The sequence below is a fragment of the Lolium perenne genome, chromosome 7 (genome assembly GCF_019359855.2).
Source record: "Lolium perenne isolate Kyuss_39 chromosome 7, Kyuss_2.0, whole genome shotgun sequence".
NCBI lineage: Eukaryota > Viridiplantae > Streptophyta > Magnoliopsida > Poales > Poaceae > Lolium > Lolium perenne.
In genome coordinates this window covers 84,802,193-84,821,104 of record NC_067250.2, presented here as the reverse complement: position 1 = coordinate 84,821,104, position 18,912 = coordinate 84,802,193, and the positions used below count along the sequence as shown (strand labels likewise).

Here is an 18,912-nt window from a genome sequence, read left to right as displayed (position 1 = left end):
ATTGTTTAAAGGTAGCACATGAAGTATTTACTTGGAATGGCAGAAAAATACCACATAGTAGGTAGTTATGGTGGACACAAATGGCATAGGTTTTGGCTCAAGGTTTTGGATGCACGAGAAGCATTCCCTCTCAGTACAAGGCTTTGGCTAGCAAGGTTGTTTGAAGCAAACAAAAGTATAAACTGATACAACAAAACTTACATAAGAACATATTGCAAGCATTATAAGACTCTACAATGTCTTCCTTGTTGCTCAAACACTTTTACCAGAAAATATCTAGACCTTAGAGAGACCAATCATGCAAACCAAATTTCAACAAGCTCTACGGTAGTTCTCCACTAATAGGTTTAAACTACATGATGCAAGAGCTTAAACATGATCTACTTGAGAGCTCAAAACAATTGCCAAGTATCAAATTATTCAAGACAATATACCAACTACCACATGAAGCATTTTCTGTTTCCAACCAAATAACAATCAATGCTGAGGCTTTCAGCTTTCGCCATAAACATAAACAATAAGTGCTGAGGCTTTCCGCTTTCGCCATGAATATTAAAGTAAAACGAAGAACACAAGTGTTCAAATGAAAAAGCGGAGCGTGTCTCTCTTCCACACAAGCATGCTAGGATCCGATTTATTCAGAGAATGAAAATAGCAAAACAAAAATAAAAGCACACATACGCTCCAAGTAAAGCACATAAGATGTGACGGAATTAAAATATAGTTTCACTAGAGGTGACCTGATAAGTTTGATGAAGAAGGGGATGCCTTGGGCATCCCCAAGCTTAGACGCTTGAGTGTTCTTGATTATATTATATCATCCTCCTCTCTTAATCCTTGAAAACTTCCTTCAGACCAAACTCAAAGCAATCCCATTAGAGGGTTAGTGCATAATCAAAAATTCACATGTTCAACAAGGACACAATCATTCCCAACACTTCTGGACATTACCTAAGGCTACTGAAATTTAATGGAGCAAAGAAATCCACTCAAACACAGTAAAAGAGGCAATGCGAAATAAAAGGCAGAATCTGTCAAAAACAGAACAGTCCGTAAAGACAAATTTTTTCGAGGCACTTAACATGCTCAGATGGAGAAGCTCCAGTTGAATGAAAGTTGTGTACATATCTGAGGATTACTCATGAATGTTTTCAGAATTTTTAGATTTTTCTAGAGGGAGAAAAGCTCAAATTTGTGACAGCTAAAAATCTGTTTCTGCGCAGAAATCCAAATCTAGTATCAACTTTCTATCAAAGACTTTACTTGGCACAACAATGCAAGAAAATAAAGATACAAAGATATTGCTACATTAGTAGGCAGTACCTTGACTCAAAAATAAAACAAAAATTTCAGAAATAAAACAATGTGTTGTCTCCCAAAAGTGCTTTTCTTTAAAGCCTTTTAGCTAGGCATGATAATTTTCATGATGCTCTTATAAAGATGAGAGTTGAATATAAGAGAGCATCAAAAAGCAAATACCAAACACATTTAAGTCTAACCCACTTTCTATGCAAACAAATCTTGTAAGAAAACAAATTATTGAAGCATGAAGCTACTCTACTATCATAAAAAGAGAAAGCAAGTGCAACTTCAAAATTTTCAACAAAAAGAGAGGTGACTTAATATTACTGAGATATATAAAACCATGTCTCCCTCTCTCATAATAATTTTTAGTGGTATCATTGATAAACTCAACAATAAAGAAATCGCATAAAGCATTCTTATCATGATCCACATGCATAAAAGTATCATTACTCTCCACACAAGCATAATCAATTTTATTAGTAATAGTGGGAGTAAAACTATCACATCCATCATTATAATCATCATAAATTGGAGGCATAGAATAATCATAATGAATTTTATCCTCAATAGTAGATGGACTGAAAATATCACAATCACCATAACGAACTTGAATATGATAGACAAGCTGTATATTAGAGAGATGGTTTTGGGTAATCCCTCCATAACTGTAACATCCCAAATTTCAATAAAAGGAAGAAGAGGAATTCCAGAGATCCAAATTTGAGAACCAACAAAAACTTTTAAATTTGCATATAGTACCCTGCATAGGACTTGTGCATTTTGAGTGCTATGCCATGATGATTGTTTTTACTGTTATGTGATGAATTCTAAAACCCTAAAATGATCAAGTGAAGATCATCAAACAAATAAAGCAAAAAGAGAAAGGAATCAAATATAAATAAAACCCTAAAAACCCTAACATATGGCATATGCCATTTTTGCAAAATTGATCTTAAACCTATTTGATCTCCACTATGATTTGCAATATGATATTAAAAAGGTAATACAACTTTGAGAATCCAAGAAATACCATTTAAACCAAATTCACAAATCAAAATATGATCACATGAGATAATGGTCATTTTTGACTTTTACATTCTGGTCACCACTTTGAGCCTCTATATTTCAAGATTTCTAAACTAAACAAATTCAAATCTTTGCATGTCATCCAAGTACACAACAAGATGAACAACTCTTGTAAAGAGCACCATACCAAATTCATTTTTGATCAAAAGTTATGAGCAAGCAAAGAGAGGACTTTGAAACATTTGCAAGATTCCCAATTTTCAAACTTTGATCAAACCAAGCCTTGTCTTGACCACCACTGGACCTAACCATGACCCCTTGACCCTACCCTACCTAACCCATGCCAGGAGAGACCATGGACACGACCAGAACATGGCTGGCCGTGGCCATGCCGGCCACGTTCCACCTCGACACCTTCCCCTCTCTTTCTCTCCACGGCAGCCCTCGCCACCGTGCCAAACGCGTCGACGATGATCTCCTGGATCCGCCCGTACGCGCCCTTGACCGCGAGGACGAAGCCACGACTCGCCATGGTCGCGCCCAGTACGCCCAGGCACGCCGCGAGCGGCATGGGCGACGTCACCGTGCACGGACACGCGCGACACTGCCACGCGTCGCTCGCAGCACTCCACCGTACCCCGACCAAACCCGCGCGCCCAGGTACCTTCCTTGCCACGCAGAGCTCGCCGGACAGGCTTGCGTCACGCCTTGGCGACCACGGTCGCCGGAGAGGACAAGCGCGCCCGTCGCGGCCGCGATAGTACATGCACGGCCCCGACCACCCTACGCGTCCCCTTGCCGCGCCGTTCATGCTCGTAGCTTCGTTGTGACGTCGTGAACACGACCCCGTCGTTGCCTAGCCCTCTAGCCCACCGGAGCGGCCGCGCTCTTGTCGCCCTTGCCGCAGCACCCACGGTCACCCTCGCGCCTATAAAAGGAGGCATCGCCTCGACGATCCCTTCACACCACCACACTCCCCTCTCCTTCCTCGACTTCCTAGCCACCTCGCCATGCTCGATTAGCCACCAGACGCTCCCAATCGCTAGATCGCCGCCGCCCACAGTAGCCGACGATCGCCGGAGAAGGAAGCCGCCCCTGGAGCTGCCGCCGGTACCAGGAGCTTCGCCGTCGTCCACAACGTCCCCAAGCACACTGCCCAACCCTAGCTGGAGCCACGGTGAGCCTCCGACCCCCTACCTGAGCCACCGGCGAGCCCCTCTCTCGCCGTCGATGACGATGAACGTGCGCCGTTAGATCCTGTTCTAATCCAACGCGCCTCGTTGATCCATACCGCTTCGGGCGTTATGAGTCACTGACGGGTGGAGCCCCTTGTCAGGCAGCCCACGCGTGCGTGGATGCGTGGTGGGCTGGCCTTGGGCCGTTTTAAATGTTTAGGCCCAGTTAGTTTTCCCGCCGGCCATTTTAATTCCAAACTCGTTTAATAAATTTCATTTGAATTCAATACTGAACCCAACTTTGAAAATTCATAGAATCCGTTTGGCTTGGCCAAATTTGACAAACTTTATATTGTTGGAAAGCCAGTAAAAAGATCTACAATATGCCACTGGTCTCACCTCGAGATCTGTTGTGGAAATAAAATGATAAAAAGAAGAAGGCAGGGACTTTTTCATATGCAAATAATTATAAAAAATCCACAAAAATAGATATTTAATAAATTCCAACTCCTATAGCTCACATGTGACTTACACCAATTGTTTCTGCAAGAAAATGGTGTGGTCACTTTGCATGATCATGCCCTAGTTTAATTAATGGACAATATGGCTAGTTTAGTTAAGTAATATTGTCCAACACTATTATGTAAATCATATGAAGTATTTCACTTCATTTAAATCTTGTTCCCAAATGAATTCATGTGATGTTTGCACCCCTGGTCCAAACACTCCTATATGAATATTTGGAGATTTAAATCATTTGTGGAATTATAAAATGGTATGAGGTGATCTACCTCATTTAAATCATTTTCTCAAATGATGATAATGAATGTTTGACTTAGGTCAATATGAATTCATGTATGATTATTTGAGAAGTTAAATCTTAAGAAGATTTCAATGAGAGGAAATTATTTCTCTCAAGAACTAAATAGAAATTATTAATTACATATGTAATGAGAGGAAATTACTTTTCTTTAATAAAGAAAACCAATGCACCTAATTATTTTATGTGTGTGATTAGCACAGTTTGTGTGAAGTAATTATGAGCTTAGTATGGCTCTTGAGCTTGTTAGTGATTATACCTCGTATTCAAATTTAGACGCTAGCACCGGAGATTACCAAGAGGAAGGAGAATTCTACCCAGAAGAGGAAGAAGAAAACCTAGAGAACTACCAAGGCAAGCTAATACTCTTGCAAAGTGCAAAGCCCTCCTTGGGCAAGGCACCATGATTCTTATCTTTCTTCATACTAGCCTATCCTACATTTACACCATACAAGTCTTACTTGTTGTGTTTTCAAAGAGTTGATTTAAAATGGTCTAGGTGAATAAGATTACTAGAGTAGCAAAGTTAGTCTTATAGATATCAAAGCAATGTAGCACCCCTCATGATTAGTGCTAGTGCTAAAATACTAAAATTTGACTACTCTAGATGGGAACATATGACTTGTTGAATTTGAAACCTTGGAATGATGAAACATTCCATTGAATGATTTGAGGTTGAATATGAACAAGAGAAGATAGTGATTTTTGATGAAAACCTGATAGTGGTTTGAATGCGATACCTTTCCAATTTTTGAGTACCCCCACAATACCTGATTATGGGTAGGGCTTAACTGGAAGTTTATAAATTTTAGTATGGGTTCCCTCTGAACACACATCATAGGGGTTATGCTGAGGCTGCCTCCGTTGTTGAGAAATGATGTGAATTGAGGTGAATTGTACGGCCAAGCCCTGTGCAGTTCCCAGGTTAACAGTTGGTTTTCACTGGGAGGCCAAGCTCATGGGGAGAGGTGCTCATACTAGGATTTGTAAGTGAAAGGTTATGGTTGATGATCCGCGTACTGTGTTACGATGATTCGGAGTTCTTCCGACGGATGAAATCAAATGTTGTGGCACAAGTGTGCAACCTCTGCAGAGTGTAAATCTATTTGAATAGCCGTGTCCACGGTTATGGACGGTTGGAAGGGCCATACAGTTTCCAGTGTCAGATTTTTGAAAACCTTAGTGAATGTGAATGGTGACTTGGTGACTTGTTGGAATTACAACCAATGTTGTGGGAATGACACTAATGTTCCCACTTGAGTTAGTTAGCACATGATCAAATACCTGTGAACTAAAATATGGCTTATGCAAATTAAACTAGAGCTTAGCACCTTTACTCAAAGAGTTGGCATTTTACATTAGTATTAGTTTGCAAGTACTTAAAGTACTTACGGCTTTGTCCCTGGCTATTCAAATGGCCAGAGTACGATGATGAACAGAACTATCACGAGGATGACCAGCAGGACGCCTACGACAACTAGGGGTTTCTGACGTCAAATGTTGGCCTGTGGATTAGAGAGTCCATTTGTTGTTACGCTTCCGCTATGTATGAACTTGTGTATGTATGTTGATTGATAGATCAACTATTTGTGTAAGATGAATCATGTGATTCAATATTGTAAGACAATATGGCTTGTAATAAATAATGACTGTGATATTCGACTATTATGCCTCGCAACAACATTATCCTGGGATTACGATGAATGACATAATAGGCATCCGGACTTAAAAATCCGGGTGTTGACAATAACTATGACAAGTTTCATGAGGATGACTGTAATTATAACCTATGTCATAGTATTCTTTATAATAATTGTCAAAGATTGGAGGTATAGTGTCATCATAACAAATAGAATAGTTATCTTCCAAAGTGTGTTCATCTGTAAACATACCATCATTGTTACTAGAAAAAAATGTATCAAACATATAATCATCAGTAGCAAAAGGATTTTCAAACACCTCATCCCCAAGCTTAGAGCTTTCTATATCATCATGGGAAGAAACATGGATAGTACTAATACTATGACAATTATTAACACCATCATTTTCAGAAACTGTGTCCCAGAGATCTTCAATATCAAAAGAAGTGTGCTTTTCCCAATCATGATCACTAATATAAATAACAGGCATAGGTTCATCATCAAGTTCAGAATCATCGAATTCAGAATTATAAGTATCAATTGTAATAGGAGCAACAAGTTTGGGAGAAGATACCGTTTCCTCTCTCCTTTTACTCCTCTTATTCTTCTTCTTCTTCGTTCCCTTCTTCTTCTTTTCCTCTTTAGGAGGGAGAGGCTTGAAAGGAAGCTTCTCCACATAACCTGGTTTATTATTAGAAACAATAGAAGAAACTTGGGAGGATACCTCTCTTTCATTAATAAGAACAAAACACATATTAGTCCTGTCATATTTTGGTAAAGTCCCATCCTTTATAACACTTTGTATGTAGGTGTTGGCATGGAAATTATTAACACAATAGAGATAACATCCATGCAACACACTATTCATATCATGATCACTCATATCTAACAAAGAAATTTTTCTTGATAACTCTTCACACCCCAAAAATAAAGTAAGTTCATCATGCTGATTAGGAGTGATCATGTTATCACAATATAGACTTGAAGTACTCATTAAATTCGAAATACTATCATCATGACCAGAACATCGAAAATTAAAATGACCCACTTCATAGCAAAGTTTACAAATAAAAGGATGGAGGTCACAAACTTTTTCACCAAGATCTTTTAGAGCCTTGTACCACATTCTACTTTTTCATTCCTATGATGGATACAATATTCATCTTCGATTTGATTAATTCCACAAGGTCTATGCATTCCACAAAAATTAACATGCTTATAAGAAATAGTATTTTCAGAAGTTTGGGCATGTTTATTGCAATCATTAACAACAATTTCTTTTTCCATGCAAGTGTCTTTGAAAGGTTCATGATACACGTCCCAATTTTCTTTAGGAACATTAATATGAGAAGCAAATGTTCTACAACAATCAACAATAATTTGAGAATCAAGACCATAATTATCACTAAGCTTTTGAAAACCAGCAGTTTCAATGAAAGACTTAATGCATTCATATTCATAGTTTATACCTGATTCTTTACCTTTGTCGTTCTCCCAATCTTCAGTATTGCTTTGAATTCTTTCAAGAAGATCCCATCTAGCTTCAACCTTCTTACTTGTGAAAGAACCCTATGAACATGCATCTACATAATCCTTATAATGACTTCAAAGCCTTGCATAAAAATTAGTAACAATTATTTCCTCAGAAAGCTCATGGTTAGGACATTTGAGTATTAATGTTTTTAGTCTTCCCCAAGCTTGAGCAATGCTTTCTCCATCATGAGGGTACAAATTATAAATGCGATTCCTATCTAGATGTACTTCATGAAGAGGATAAAATTTAGAGTAAAAGAGAGATTCAAGCTGTTTCCAATTCGATGGTTGTTCATCCAGCAGCCTATACCATTCCTTTGCTTTGTCCTTAAGTGACAATGGAAATAGTTTCCTCATAACATTTTCTCTTGATAAACCTGCAATCTCAAATAACTCACAAAGTTCTGTAAGTTTAGACAAGTGAACACTTGGATGGACTGATCCATCCCCTACATACTGATCATTCATAACCCTTTCAACAATTTTCATAGGTATTTTAAAAGGAATACTTTCAACAGGTGGATTTGGAATATCACAAGCATCATTCTAATTACCACATATTGGAGACAAAGCATTATCAAGGCAAAATACTTCATCCAAAGTTGAGGAGCAAAAACGATTATTTTTATATAAACTAGCTTCCCCAAGCTTCGGTTTTTCCATAGCATTAAAAATAATGGTGTCAAAAAAATTTATACTAATAACATTACTACCACTATTATGCACAAACTTCCATAGGTTTTTTAATTTTCTCTTCAAAAGCATCATGTCCTAATTCAATATAAATTTCATAAAGATCTCTAATTTTTTTGTTGTTTTCCATTAAGCCTAACTAGTGAAATAAAAACAAGAAACAAAAAGATATAATTGCAGAATCTAAAGGAAATAGCTTCGAGCACTCACACACTGGCAACAGTGCTAGGAAATAGCTTAGTAGTCGGAGGATGTGAATACCTTTTACCTTACCTCCCCGGCAACGGCGCCAGAAAATAGCTTGATGTCTACGCACGCTTCTATTCCTGTAGACAGTGTTGGGCCTCCAAGAGCAGAGGTTCGTAGAACAGCAGCAAGTTTCCCTTAAGTGAATCACCCAAGGTTTATCGAACTCAGGGAGGTAGAGGACAAAGATATCCCTCTCAAGCAACCCTGCAATTAAGATACAAGAAGTCTCTTGTGTCCCCAACACACCTAATACACTTGTCAGATGTATAGGTGCACTAGTTCGGCGAAGAGATAGTGAAATACAAGTAATATGGATGATTATAAGTAGCAATTGCAATCTGAAATAAAAATGGCAGCAAGCGAACATGTAGCAGAACTTGTTGGAAACGGTGTTTCAAAGCTTAGAAACAAGGCCTAGGGATCATACTTTCACAAGTGGACACTCTCAACAATGATCACATAATTGAATAAATAAATGCTACTCTCAAACACTCTCTTGTTGTATAACAAACACCATTCATTGTGTAGGGCTGCAAAAGCACACCTCAAGCCGGAGTAAACAAGCTCCACAACGTCATAAAGGAATCACACACGATGCGCACACTGTCACCATCACACCGTGGAGAGTGACTCCGGAGTTCATATTAAAGTAACCTCTAGAGTGCATAACTGACAAGAGTAACATCTACATATTCAACTAGATTACATAGCTCATGATCACATAAAGATCACACCATGGGAGAGAGAGATGAACCACATAGCTACCGGTAGAGCCCTCAGCCTCGGGGGAGAACTACTCCCTCCTCATCATGGAAGACAGCAACAGCGATGAAGATGGCGATGGAGTCGATGGAGATGGCTCCGGGGGCAATTCCCCGTCCCGGCAGGGTGCCAAAACAGAGACTTCTGTCCCCCGAATTAGGGTTTTTGGTGGCGGCGGAGCTACGGAACTCTTCTGGAGAAATCGTCCATCCCCTTACGGTTGGGCAGGAGCTTAATATAGGCGAAAGGGCGGCGCAAGGGGGTGCCCGAGGGGCCCACCCCATAGGGCGGCGCCGCCCCCCTCCTGGCTGCGCCAGTGGATGGGGAGGAGGCCGTGGGCCTCCTCTGGCCTGGCCCTTCTGGCTCCGTGGGTCTTCTGGCGAAATAGAATTTCTGTAATTTTTCTGGATTTTTCCGAGCACTTTGGTTTTTGGGCCTTTTCTGCAATAAACAGACATAATAAACAGAAACTGCCGTGGCATCTTGTTAATAGGTTAGTCCAATAAATGCCATAATATGATATAAAGTGCATATAAAACATGTAGCTATTGGCATAAAACTAGCATGGAACATAAGAAATTATAGATATGTTGGAGACGTATCAGGCCCGCACGCGGCCTGGACATGGTGCCCATGCTGCCTGCCAGCGCAGCACGCTCCTGGCCGTCGGATTGAATCCGACGGTCGGGCGCCTCTTTCGGCTGGTATAAATGGCCCGAACCGGCCAAAAAACCCTACCCTAGCCTCAATTCCCCCACGCCCCACTCTCCGTGCCTCTCCCGCACGATGGCGGCGGAGAGGAGAAACCGAGCGCCCACGCCGTCGAGCCGCCGGCGACGGCGAGCTCACGGCTACGCCCTCCTCCCTTTGTCTCTGGTGGCTGGGGGAAACGGTTGCTCGCGCGCGTGCGCAGCAGTGACCGGGGACAGACCCCTCCCCTTGCCCTTTTCGTTCTCTGTCGGCGGCGTAGAGGATGAACTTCCAGCACTCGCGCCCCCCGGCGGCTCGCCGGCGACGGCGTGCCCTCCTCTTTTTTTTTCTCCACCTTTCCCTTGGCCACCTGCTCCTCTCACCATCAAAACACGACGGTCCGGCGGCGCAGACGAGCGGCGGCGCTGCCCTGGCCCTCTTGCCGGCGATGCGTGCACCGGAGGGTGGGCGCACCACCGTCAAGCGGCGTAGAGTGGTGGTGCCTTTGCCGGCGGCCGCGCAGAAACAGCCCAACAGCCGGTATCATGTCGGTAGTGGCGGCACTGTGCCCCACTGCCCGTGTTCTTTCTCACCGACGACCCCAAAAAACCCTGGCTGGCAAGAAATTTTGCCCCTCTTTATCACTGTTAGGGTTAGGGTTAGGTGCTCGCGTCGATCTAGGGTTTTTTCTTTCTTTTCTACCGATTAGGATCTAGCACTAGACGCTCTGATACCAATGTTGAATCCCGTGGATCAACTAGTGTATATCTAAACGAGTAGTTTCTATCTCTGTAAATAATGTATGGTACTGTGAGCATTTACCTTCTCCCTTTGAGGAGGAGCCCGCCGATGTTGATGGCGACGGCGGTGGAGTGAGCGTGATGTAGTGGCGGCGCCAGTGGAGCTTCCCGTCGGTACTGTGCAAAACCTAGATCGGTAGGTATGTTGGTGGGGCGAGTGGCACTCCGGTCAACCTCGTCATCTGTGCCACCGCCCCCACCACTCTATATATAGCACATGCGACAGGGCCCACCAACCAGAGATGCGGTTGGGCGCCCCCGATCAGGGCGTGGACGAGGTCAAAGGGTCGTGCTCGATCCGTTGGGTTCGACCACGTTGGAGATCATCCTAACAATTATGATTTAAAAATAGCTGATACAAATTTAAATTGACTTTACCTTTAGAAATATAGCGATGAATGTGAACCATCTCTTTTTTAATTAGGCCTCTTGCTACTCTCTCTTGTGATTTCTTGTTTGCATCAAGCAACCACACCGGTTTCTCGACAAGAACCACATAGTCTTTACTCTTAAATGAATTTGTGATGCATAGTAAAATATAAATATTCTTGAATCATTCATCTCTTTTGTCGATTTGTAGCAATCGCACGGGTACGTACTTTGCGAGTGCACATAATAACATTGGAATCTTTGATCATGCATGCAATTTGGCACAGACTTAATACCATGTGTTAGGGACATCCCACATATATTTCTTCTTGACCACCCTCAAAGTAGATTTTTTTTAACATATATACACATGGGAGGAAAAGGAAACCATCCAAAACAGATAAACCAACAAACAAAACATGCAACAACCCATCACACAAGCTCCAGATCCAGGGTATATATATCTTCATAGTTATTATTACCATCATCATCATGTAAGTATTATCTAGCTTCTCCTCAGATCAGATCAGATCAGGTCAGAAGAACCCGTAGTTGCTGAAGGCAAAGCTCCCGGCTGCGTAAGCGCTGAGCAGCTCGTTTCGTGGCGACCAGAGCTCCACCCTGAGCCCGACCCTCCTGAGCGCCTTGAGGATCTTGTTCCGGTTTGCGTACCCCGTCACCACCACCTTCTGGATGCTCGCCTCCACCTCCACTCTCTCCACCCCTGCACCCACACACAGCAGAATCAATTAACCATTTTTGTTGAGACAAAAGAAGTCTTATTGCCTCTGCACCCATGCACACAGCCGTATCAGTCAATGAATCGTAGCTACAGTGAGAAAGGCATCCATGACTATAGCTTTTGTAAAAGAAGAAAGGATCTATGCATCATCAGGTTGTTCAGATCTTCATGGATGAATGAATGCATGGGTGAAATGAAGTGACTTTAGTTTTAGATTTTACCTTTCACTTTGGACAGGCATTTCCGTACCCTCTTCTCATGCAGCGCTACCATCTCCACTTTCAGCTCGGTGCTCTGCGTGCATGGGGGAAATCAGGGAATGAGCGCAGGTTACGCATGCATGCACATGCACTGATCATCATCAGAAAAGGTCCATGAAAAAAATAGTGGCAAATGTTTTTCGAAAAAAATCTCTGAGCAATTGTTACATGAACATCTTGTGAAACAGAGTATATTACGACGCCCTCCGCTTCCAGGGCAGTGTAGGGTTTATGAAAGATAAAATGAGGATCATATTAAGCTCGCAACCGACATGCCCCGTTGGAAAAAAAATGCACTATTGATAGAGAGACACTGCTGATAAATGGTCAATGTATGTAAAAAAAGGTGCATGAAGAGGCACATTCATCCTATTAACGTCAAGTTCATCATTGCAGAAACATCGGGAAAAAACTAGAAACCAATACAACATCCCTGAATTACCATCATCTCTACGTGAGCAGCAACCAAAAGAACCACATTTAGTGTACAAACAAATTTTGATTAATTAGCAAGCCATACCTCCATCATTGAGCCGGCGATCGATCTTGCCTTCGAGACGATGGAAGGGGAAGAAGAAGGGAACAAGATGAGGTCGATGGAGGAGGGCTCTTATAGCAGAAGCAGCAGCTAAGTTAGGGAAAAAGCAAAAAGAGCCAAAAGAACCACCGGCAGGATGTGATGAAGGGAAAAGGTTAAAGACGGTGTTCCAAGAGATTCCCTGGTGTTTTGAAGCTATTAGCTACAAGACCTAGCTAAACTGCTTTCCCTTTCCTAAAGGGAGATTAGGTCTACATGGAGAAGAGCGCGACCGGTGGTGGTCGTACCGATCGAGGCCTAGCTAGGTCTCTTGCTGCTACCTGCTACTCCTAATTTAGTTATCCCGGAGCTCAACTCTCAATGTTGATTTCAGCTACAGTTACAGATGCAAAAATATATATGTGCCTGTCTCTTCAGTGTTTCATGTCACCATGTGCTATCTACAGTTGCAGATGCAGATCGATATGGTTCAAGAAAGAGCCATTGGTCGTAGGGATCATGGCATGGACGTACGAACGCCATTGACGAGTCCAAGCCAAGCTTGCTTTTGAAGTGTAGCCTGGCTAGCTGGACCTGCAGTACAGATTGGAATGTCTGGAGATCTGCAGGACCTAATGTTACAAAAAGAGCAAAAGCGCAAAAGGTAAAAGGTAAAAGAAGCAATTAGAAGGAAGCAAAAGAAAGCCGTGTGAGATCGACAGCAAATAGACCATGGTGCAAGTTTGGTATTTCTTGCCTTGGCTTCAGCGCTTCCCAGGCATAATAAGCTAGTAGCAGATGGACTCTGAATCCTCGCAGCAGATGCATTTTATTCTGCAGGTTAAATTATTAACAGAGTCAAATGTTTGCTTTCCCTTTCTTTTTGCCAAGACAATTTGCTTTCAATTGATTCCAATCTAACAACACAATTATGCAAAGCTACTTCAAAGAAAAGGTTAATGATGCAATCCAACTAAAAGCCACACTGTCTCAGCAGAGTAATTGTCCCTGTTCAGAACTGATGAACTATTGAATTGATGCGTACATGGCGCATCAAAATGATCAGAGATAAACACAGAAGAACATATAGCATATAACAGTAAATGCATATATGGTAACCACTAGGAATTTTCTTATTTTCATTTCGACATTATTGATAGCCAATCCAGCTACAGACATATCTCCAAACCTTATTACGCTGACAAAACTTGCTACCTCTTGATGCAGACATACATGCAGCAGATTACAAAACTTGGAGAAGAACAAATCAATAAACAAAACAAAACTGCTACCACGATATACCATCCACTGATCTCAAGCCTCGCTAACAAGCCACTAGCTGGCTATCTCACCTCATCTACTTTTGCAAACTGGATTTCCCAATTTTTTAATGGAAATTTATCGATATTGATTTTGTCCTAGACCCACATATTTCTGCAGGGCCTGGGGATGACATCCTTGAGCCGGACGACATCAATATAGCCGGGGTAACCCTTGCAGGTCTCCTCGTTGCAGTTGCCACCATGGATCTTGCCGTGCCGGAGGTAGCGAAGCTCGCTGCACGCGTTGCCAGGGATGACATGGTAGCCGACGTCCTCGATGGGGGTATGCTCGCTGCAGATGGCGGCGAAGGTAGCATCGTCCAAGGTGCCATCCCGGTAGACAATCATGCCGTCCTGGTCACTCCTCATAGCCCGGAAGACCTTGTCGAACACCCTGTCCTGTTTCGTTGTCACTGGCATGCACCTGATGAGAAAAAAAAAAGCAATGCAAGAATTGGAATTGGCTCTTTTATTCAAGATAGTTTTTAAGGAATACAAGTGGAAAAGGAAACACTGATCAACCATGGATCATCACAGAATTTTTTGTGCCTATGTTGAAGGGAGGTTGAGGACGCTAAAAAAATAGATTTTTTTTTGAAACCACAGACTTTTTACTTTACAGCAGGAAATGAATTAATGAATGCTAAATTCCCGCGATTGTTTTGCATTCTCAACTCATCGTAATTAATGGGGTCCATGGGGTAGTTCTAGGCCAACAAGGTAACAAGTGCACTTTTGCCGATAACATATCACCCATATTTAATTAGTATTTTAACTGATGTTCAAGTATTGTACTGCAAACTTCTATAATCATTCTAACCTGTCCAGATTTTACTTGAAAGGAGCATAAAAAAATATTTGTATCATGCAAATTTAAAATCATGCAGGTCTAAAAGAAAGAGAAAGTTATATTCGACCTTCTAGCTACTAGAAGATGGTGATATGTCATGTCTGCGAGTTGCACACAAGTTCATTTCTTTCTGCCTCCTAGAGATCTTTGGAATTATCCAAAAGAAAATTTCAAAATATACAAATGTACATGCGGGGATACTAAGTACACTTGCAATTTTTTACTCTAGTAATTTTTTTTCCATTTGTGCTACTTATCTAGCGTTAGGGTGTGCAAAATCGGTGGCACGGTTTAGCCGCTTTCAGCTAATCAATTTTTTGTACTCCCTCCGTCCCATGGAATATGACGAATCAAGGCACTACTATTTAGTGTCTAGATACATTTAAATTTAGATAAACTTTTGACATGTTCCATGGGACGGACGGAGTACTAGATTGGAAGTGCGGATTGGATTTGTGAAAGAAATTGAGCTAGCTCGCAGTAGCCGGTATCCATGGTTTGACTTTTTCACACCCTACTGAAGTTGTTATATTAGCTCTATATTAATTGTATCTTGTGCATTACTCACCCAATTTATAAGTACATTTAGTAACACGTAAGATCTTGAACATTTTTGTGATTTTAAAAATTGTAAACAACCTTTTGATCTTTATTTTGTTTGGAAGGGGGGAGGGGGTATGTAAGCTTGATGTGAAATAACAACAACAAGGTCAATCCTAATATCTTGGAAAGTGACGGTGTCAAGCATCCAATGACTATGATTGACTATATAATGTCACTTTCTCTCGATGTGGTAAGTTAGAAGATTAGCAAGCAAGGATGTAAGAGCAACAAATGGGAACGTATTAATCTAGCTTCCTAAATGAGTATACTTTTATTTTAATAGGATATCTCAGTATCTCCAAAAGCCAAATATTTTTGTGTTCAACTATGAGTACGATTAAATATGTACCCAACATAATCAAACAGTTGTATCATTGTACATTAGTTCTTATTATAGTTCGTATAAAATCATTTTGTTTGCAATATCTAAGCCGTTTGGGGGTAAAATTGTAAATAGCATGTTGAATTCCATAATGTTTAAGAACTTCTAATTTTTGGCGCAACAACCACGAATGTGGGTCGATCATACATCTTATAACCCGCAACAATGAAATACGATCCAAAACCAACAAACAAAGAGTAAATATGAAACACTTTAAGTAAATAACATCATACAAACTTATCTAGTTGTCTGTCATTGTGCAAAACAGTCAACAATATGACAATTTGTGTAGCGTTTAAAAATATTTAAATAGTTTGGCTTTTATTTTGAGAATGTTACTCCGGCAGAAGATTTAGAGATAATTATGAGTTGGGTATTGTAGTGAAATCGGATTGACCAAAAAGTTAGATTTGATTTGTGCAAATATTGGATGTGTTAATAAGAATTCATGTGCTAAATCTGATTTGACCCATAAAATTTAAAAGTTCAAGTATTTTACAATACTTTCGAACTTACGAAATTTGATATTAATTCCAATTTTTTATTTTTTTATTTTTTCACAATAGTTTATCAATTAGATATTTTATACTTAAGTTGAGATACAAGGTCTAACCACTTATTCTATTTATAATCTGCTAGGCTCTATAATTGGGGAAATAGCAACTAGATTTTGAAAGGACACAAAGAATACGATCTCATGCGATACATTTAACATCATCATCAATGGCCTAGACTGGCCCAAAAAATATGCCTCAACATCCTCCTTGGCCTACCCCATCAGGACTCTTCTAGGAGTTGTGCGTCGGCGATAGACAAAAAATGGTACTAGAAGGTTTGCCACTAATGGATGGGCTGTGCAAACTGTTGTCGCCCACACAACAAGGTGGCCTTAGTGATGTCAAACAATTCAGGTACTGCTTAGCGCCTATTTCGCTGGGACTAGAACAAACGGTGTAGAAAAAGGAAACAAATCAATGGCTAATCTCGTCGAAGATAGAAGATGCATGGGTTGATGATTTACAACCATAATAAGATTGTGCAGCTACGGTGATCCAATTTGTCAACCTCTGCATCAAATGAGAAGCTGTGGTCTGCAACACCAACGCTGGTGATCGTGAGTTACTGCGCATTTTTTCTGAAGCTTTCAGGACACCAAGAGATGGTGTGTCTGTAACCATTCATTCAGAGATTAAGGGGTAGAGCGAGTCAACGGAAGGCGCCACCGCTTGGGCCGCTGTAGGAGCAGAGAGCTGAATTTGTTTCGGGTGAGGTGTATGTATATGGCTTCAAATTTCCATGGCCTCGCGTACAATAAATACAGGTACAGGTATCTTGTTTGTTCTGTTTTACTGCTTTCCTATTCTGGTGCTATTATTATAAGCGAACAAAAAATAAAAGAAAAGAAAAGGAAACAGAGAGAGAGCGAGAAAAGGTCGGAACCTGACGTGGAAGAGGTTGGGCACGCGGGCGGCGCCGAGGTAGACCTCGACGGCTCCGAGGAAGGCCTGGTAGGTGCGGATGTGCAGCGCGTCGACGCGCGGGTAGGGCAGGCGCGGCCGCGGGCCCGTCCAGCCGACCACCGCATTACTCCCGGCGCCGGAGCCGAGGAAGGCGTACTCCCTCCACCGCACCGGAACCTGGGCCTGTTGGTGCGGCTGCGGCTGATCCTGCAGGGGCGGGTGCGGGTCTGGCGGCATGGGCAGCGCGACGAAGCCGGCGTCGGCGAGGATGGGGTCGAGGTCGTCGTGGGTCATTATGGGGCGGAAGGTGGCCGTGTGCCAGAGGGCGAGCTTCTTGGCCGCCTCCTGCACCGTCAGGCGTATGTCCCTGCTGTTCCTCTCGCCCGGCCTGCCGCCGCCGCCCGGCGCCGACGAAGCCATGGGTGGGGTGGACCGACGAAGCGGGGGTTTATCGAGGGGACAAGCGGGGACGGCTCCTTGGCGTTGTTTATGCCTGCGCGAGCCACAGGTTCCCAGGGAGATAGATAGAGAGAGAGAGAGAGATTGTTGGGTGCGTGTTTTGAATCAATCGAAAGATTTCTTCTGGAGAGGAAAATAAAAGGGAAGGAGGGAGCAGGGGAAGGTGGAGACGAGACGAGAGAGCCTTGGGATTCTCTCGCGAATTTTCAAGCCGTGATAAACGCTCCACGCACCGCCGTCCGGCGCGAACCGTTGCGGGAGGTACGAGGATGACATGTGGGGTCCACCCCGCAAGAGGTTTCTTGCGTGCCCCGCGTGAATATGCGTGATCTGTCGAGGATCACGATCGATGGATGGATGGATCCGTTGCGTAGGCGAGGTGGAAACGCAGCAGATAAGTTTTCCGTTGCCCGGAAATAGAAGGCCAGCCGATTGCCGCCATTAGTGCTTGCCTGCCTACACGGGACGTTTAATTACGGCTTGCTGCCTACGCCTGAGCTGTGTTTTGTTCGTGGGATTTGCTAGCAGTTCTCAGTTGACTGAGAAATAGCCACACCTTTTGTTTGTAGATTAAATCGTGGCATTTACACCACACTGTCATGTATGTGACGTCACCACGTTGCATAGCACCAATCGGCAACATATGCAATTTTCCATGTGCGCAATCAAGCATTACAGATAAGCTATCTCACATCCATTCTGACGTGGAAACATAAAAGATTCTACATTGCTCGAAAAATAAACTCCAGCACAAGAGGAAGTGTGCTAAAGGTGGCCCCGCTAGTGCTCTCTCTGTGTATTAGTGGTTGCGTGCATCGATCGATGCATAGGATAGAGGTAATGCTCTTTCTAGAAGAAAAAAGTATTCGTGTAACAGAGTGTTGTGTATTGATTTATACCGCCTTCCGTTGCAAGGGTTTCGGTTGAGTAGAAACAGAAATAGTAGCCGTCGTAACTAATTGCCTACACGAGACGCCATAATTGATTGTCTTACTATTTTAAATCACCTTCCATGTGATTTGTATCTTCTAGGTGAAACCGTGTTTCTCTGTATGGACGTGTTGTAAACACAAGCCTTTTTGAACGGACGCCAGCATCGATCTTGCACTCAAATGACAAATACTTGGCACACAACACTCCTCATACCCCGTTGCTCAACGCGGTAGAGTTTCAACGCACCACTACATAGATAAATATAAATAATCACAACTTTTATTTAGTAGTATTTGATTTTCTAGATAAACCTAAGCATGGC

General features: G+C 42.3%; 2 protein-coding genes across 2 annotated transcripts; both read right to left on the bottom strand.

Annotated features, from left to right (window-relative positions):
• Window positions 1-11,364: 11,364 nt before the first annotated feature.
• Window positions 11,365-12,748, bottom strand: LOC127312886 (heavy metal-associated isoprenylated plant protein 28). Its single transcript, XM_051343431.2, has 3 exons — window positions 12,585-12,748; window positions 12,026-12,098; window positions 11,365-11,786 (listed from the first exon to the last, which is right to left on the bottom strand). Exons 1-3 carry the CDS (start codon window positions 12,591-12,593, stop codon window positions 11,599-11,601), a joined length of 270 nt encoding a protein of 89 aa, XP_051199391.1. The 5' UTR covers window positions 12,594-12,748; the 3' UTR covers window positions 11,365-11,598.
• Window positions 12,749-13,696: 948 nt separating this feature from the next.
• On the bottom strand, window positions 13,697-17,847 carry LOC127316800 (uncharacterized). The gene is made up of 2 exons (XM_051347266.2): window positions 17,179-17,847; window positions 13,697-14,327 (listed from the first exon to the last, which is right to left on the bottom strand). Exons 1-2 carry the CDS (start codon window positions 17,616-17,618, stop codon window positions 14,000-14,002), a joined length of 768 nt encoding a protein of 255 aa, XP_051203226.1. The 5' UTR covers window positions 17,619-17,847; the 3' UTR covers window positions 13,697-13,999.
• Between the last annotated feature and the right edge of the window lie 1,065 nt (window positions 17,848-18,912).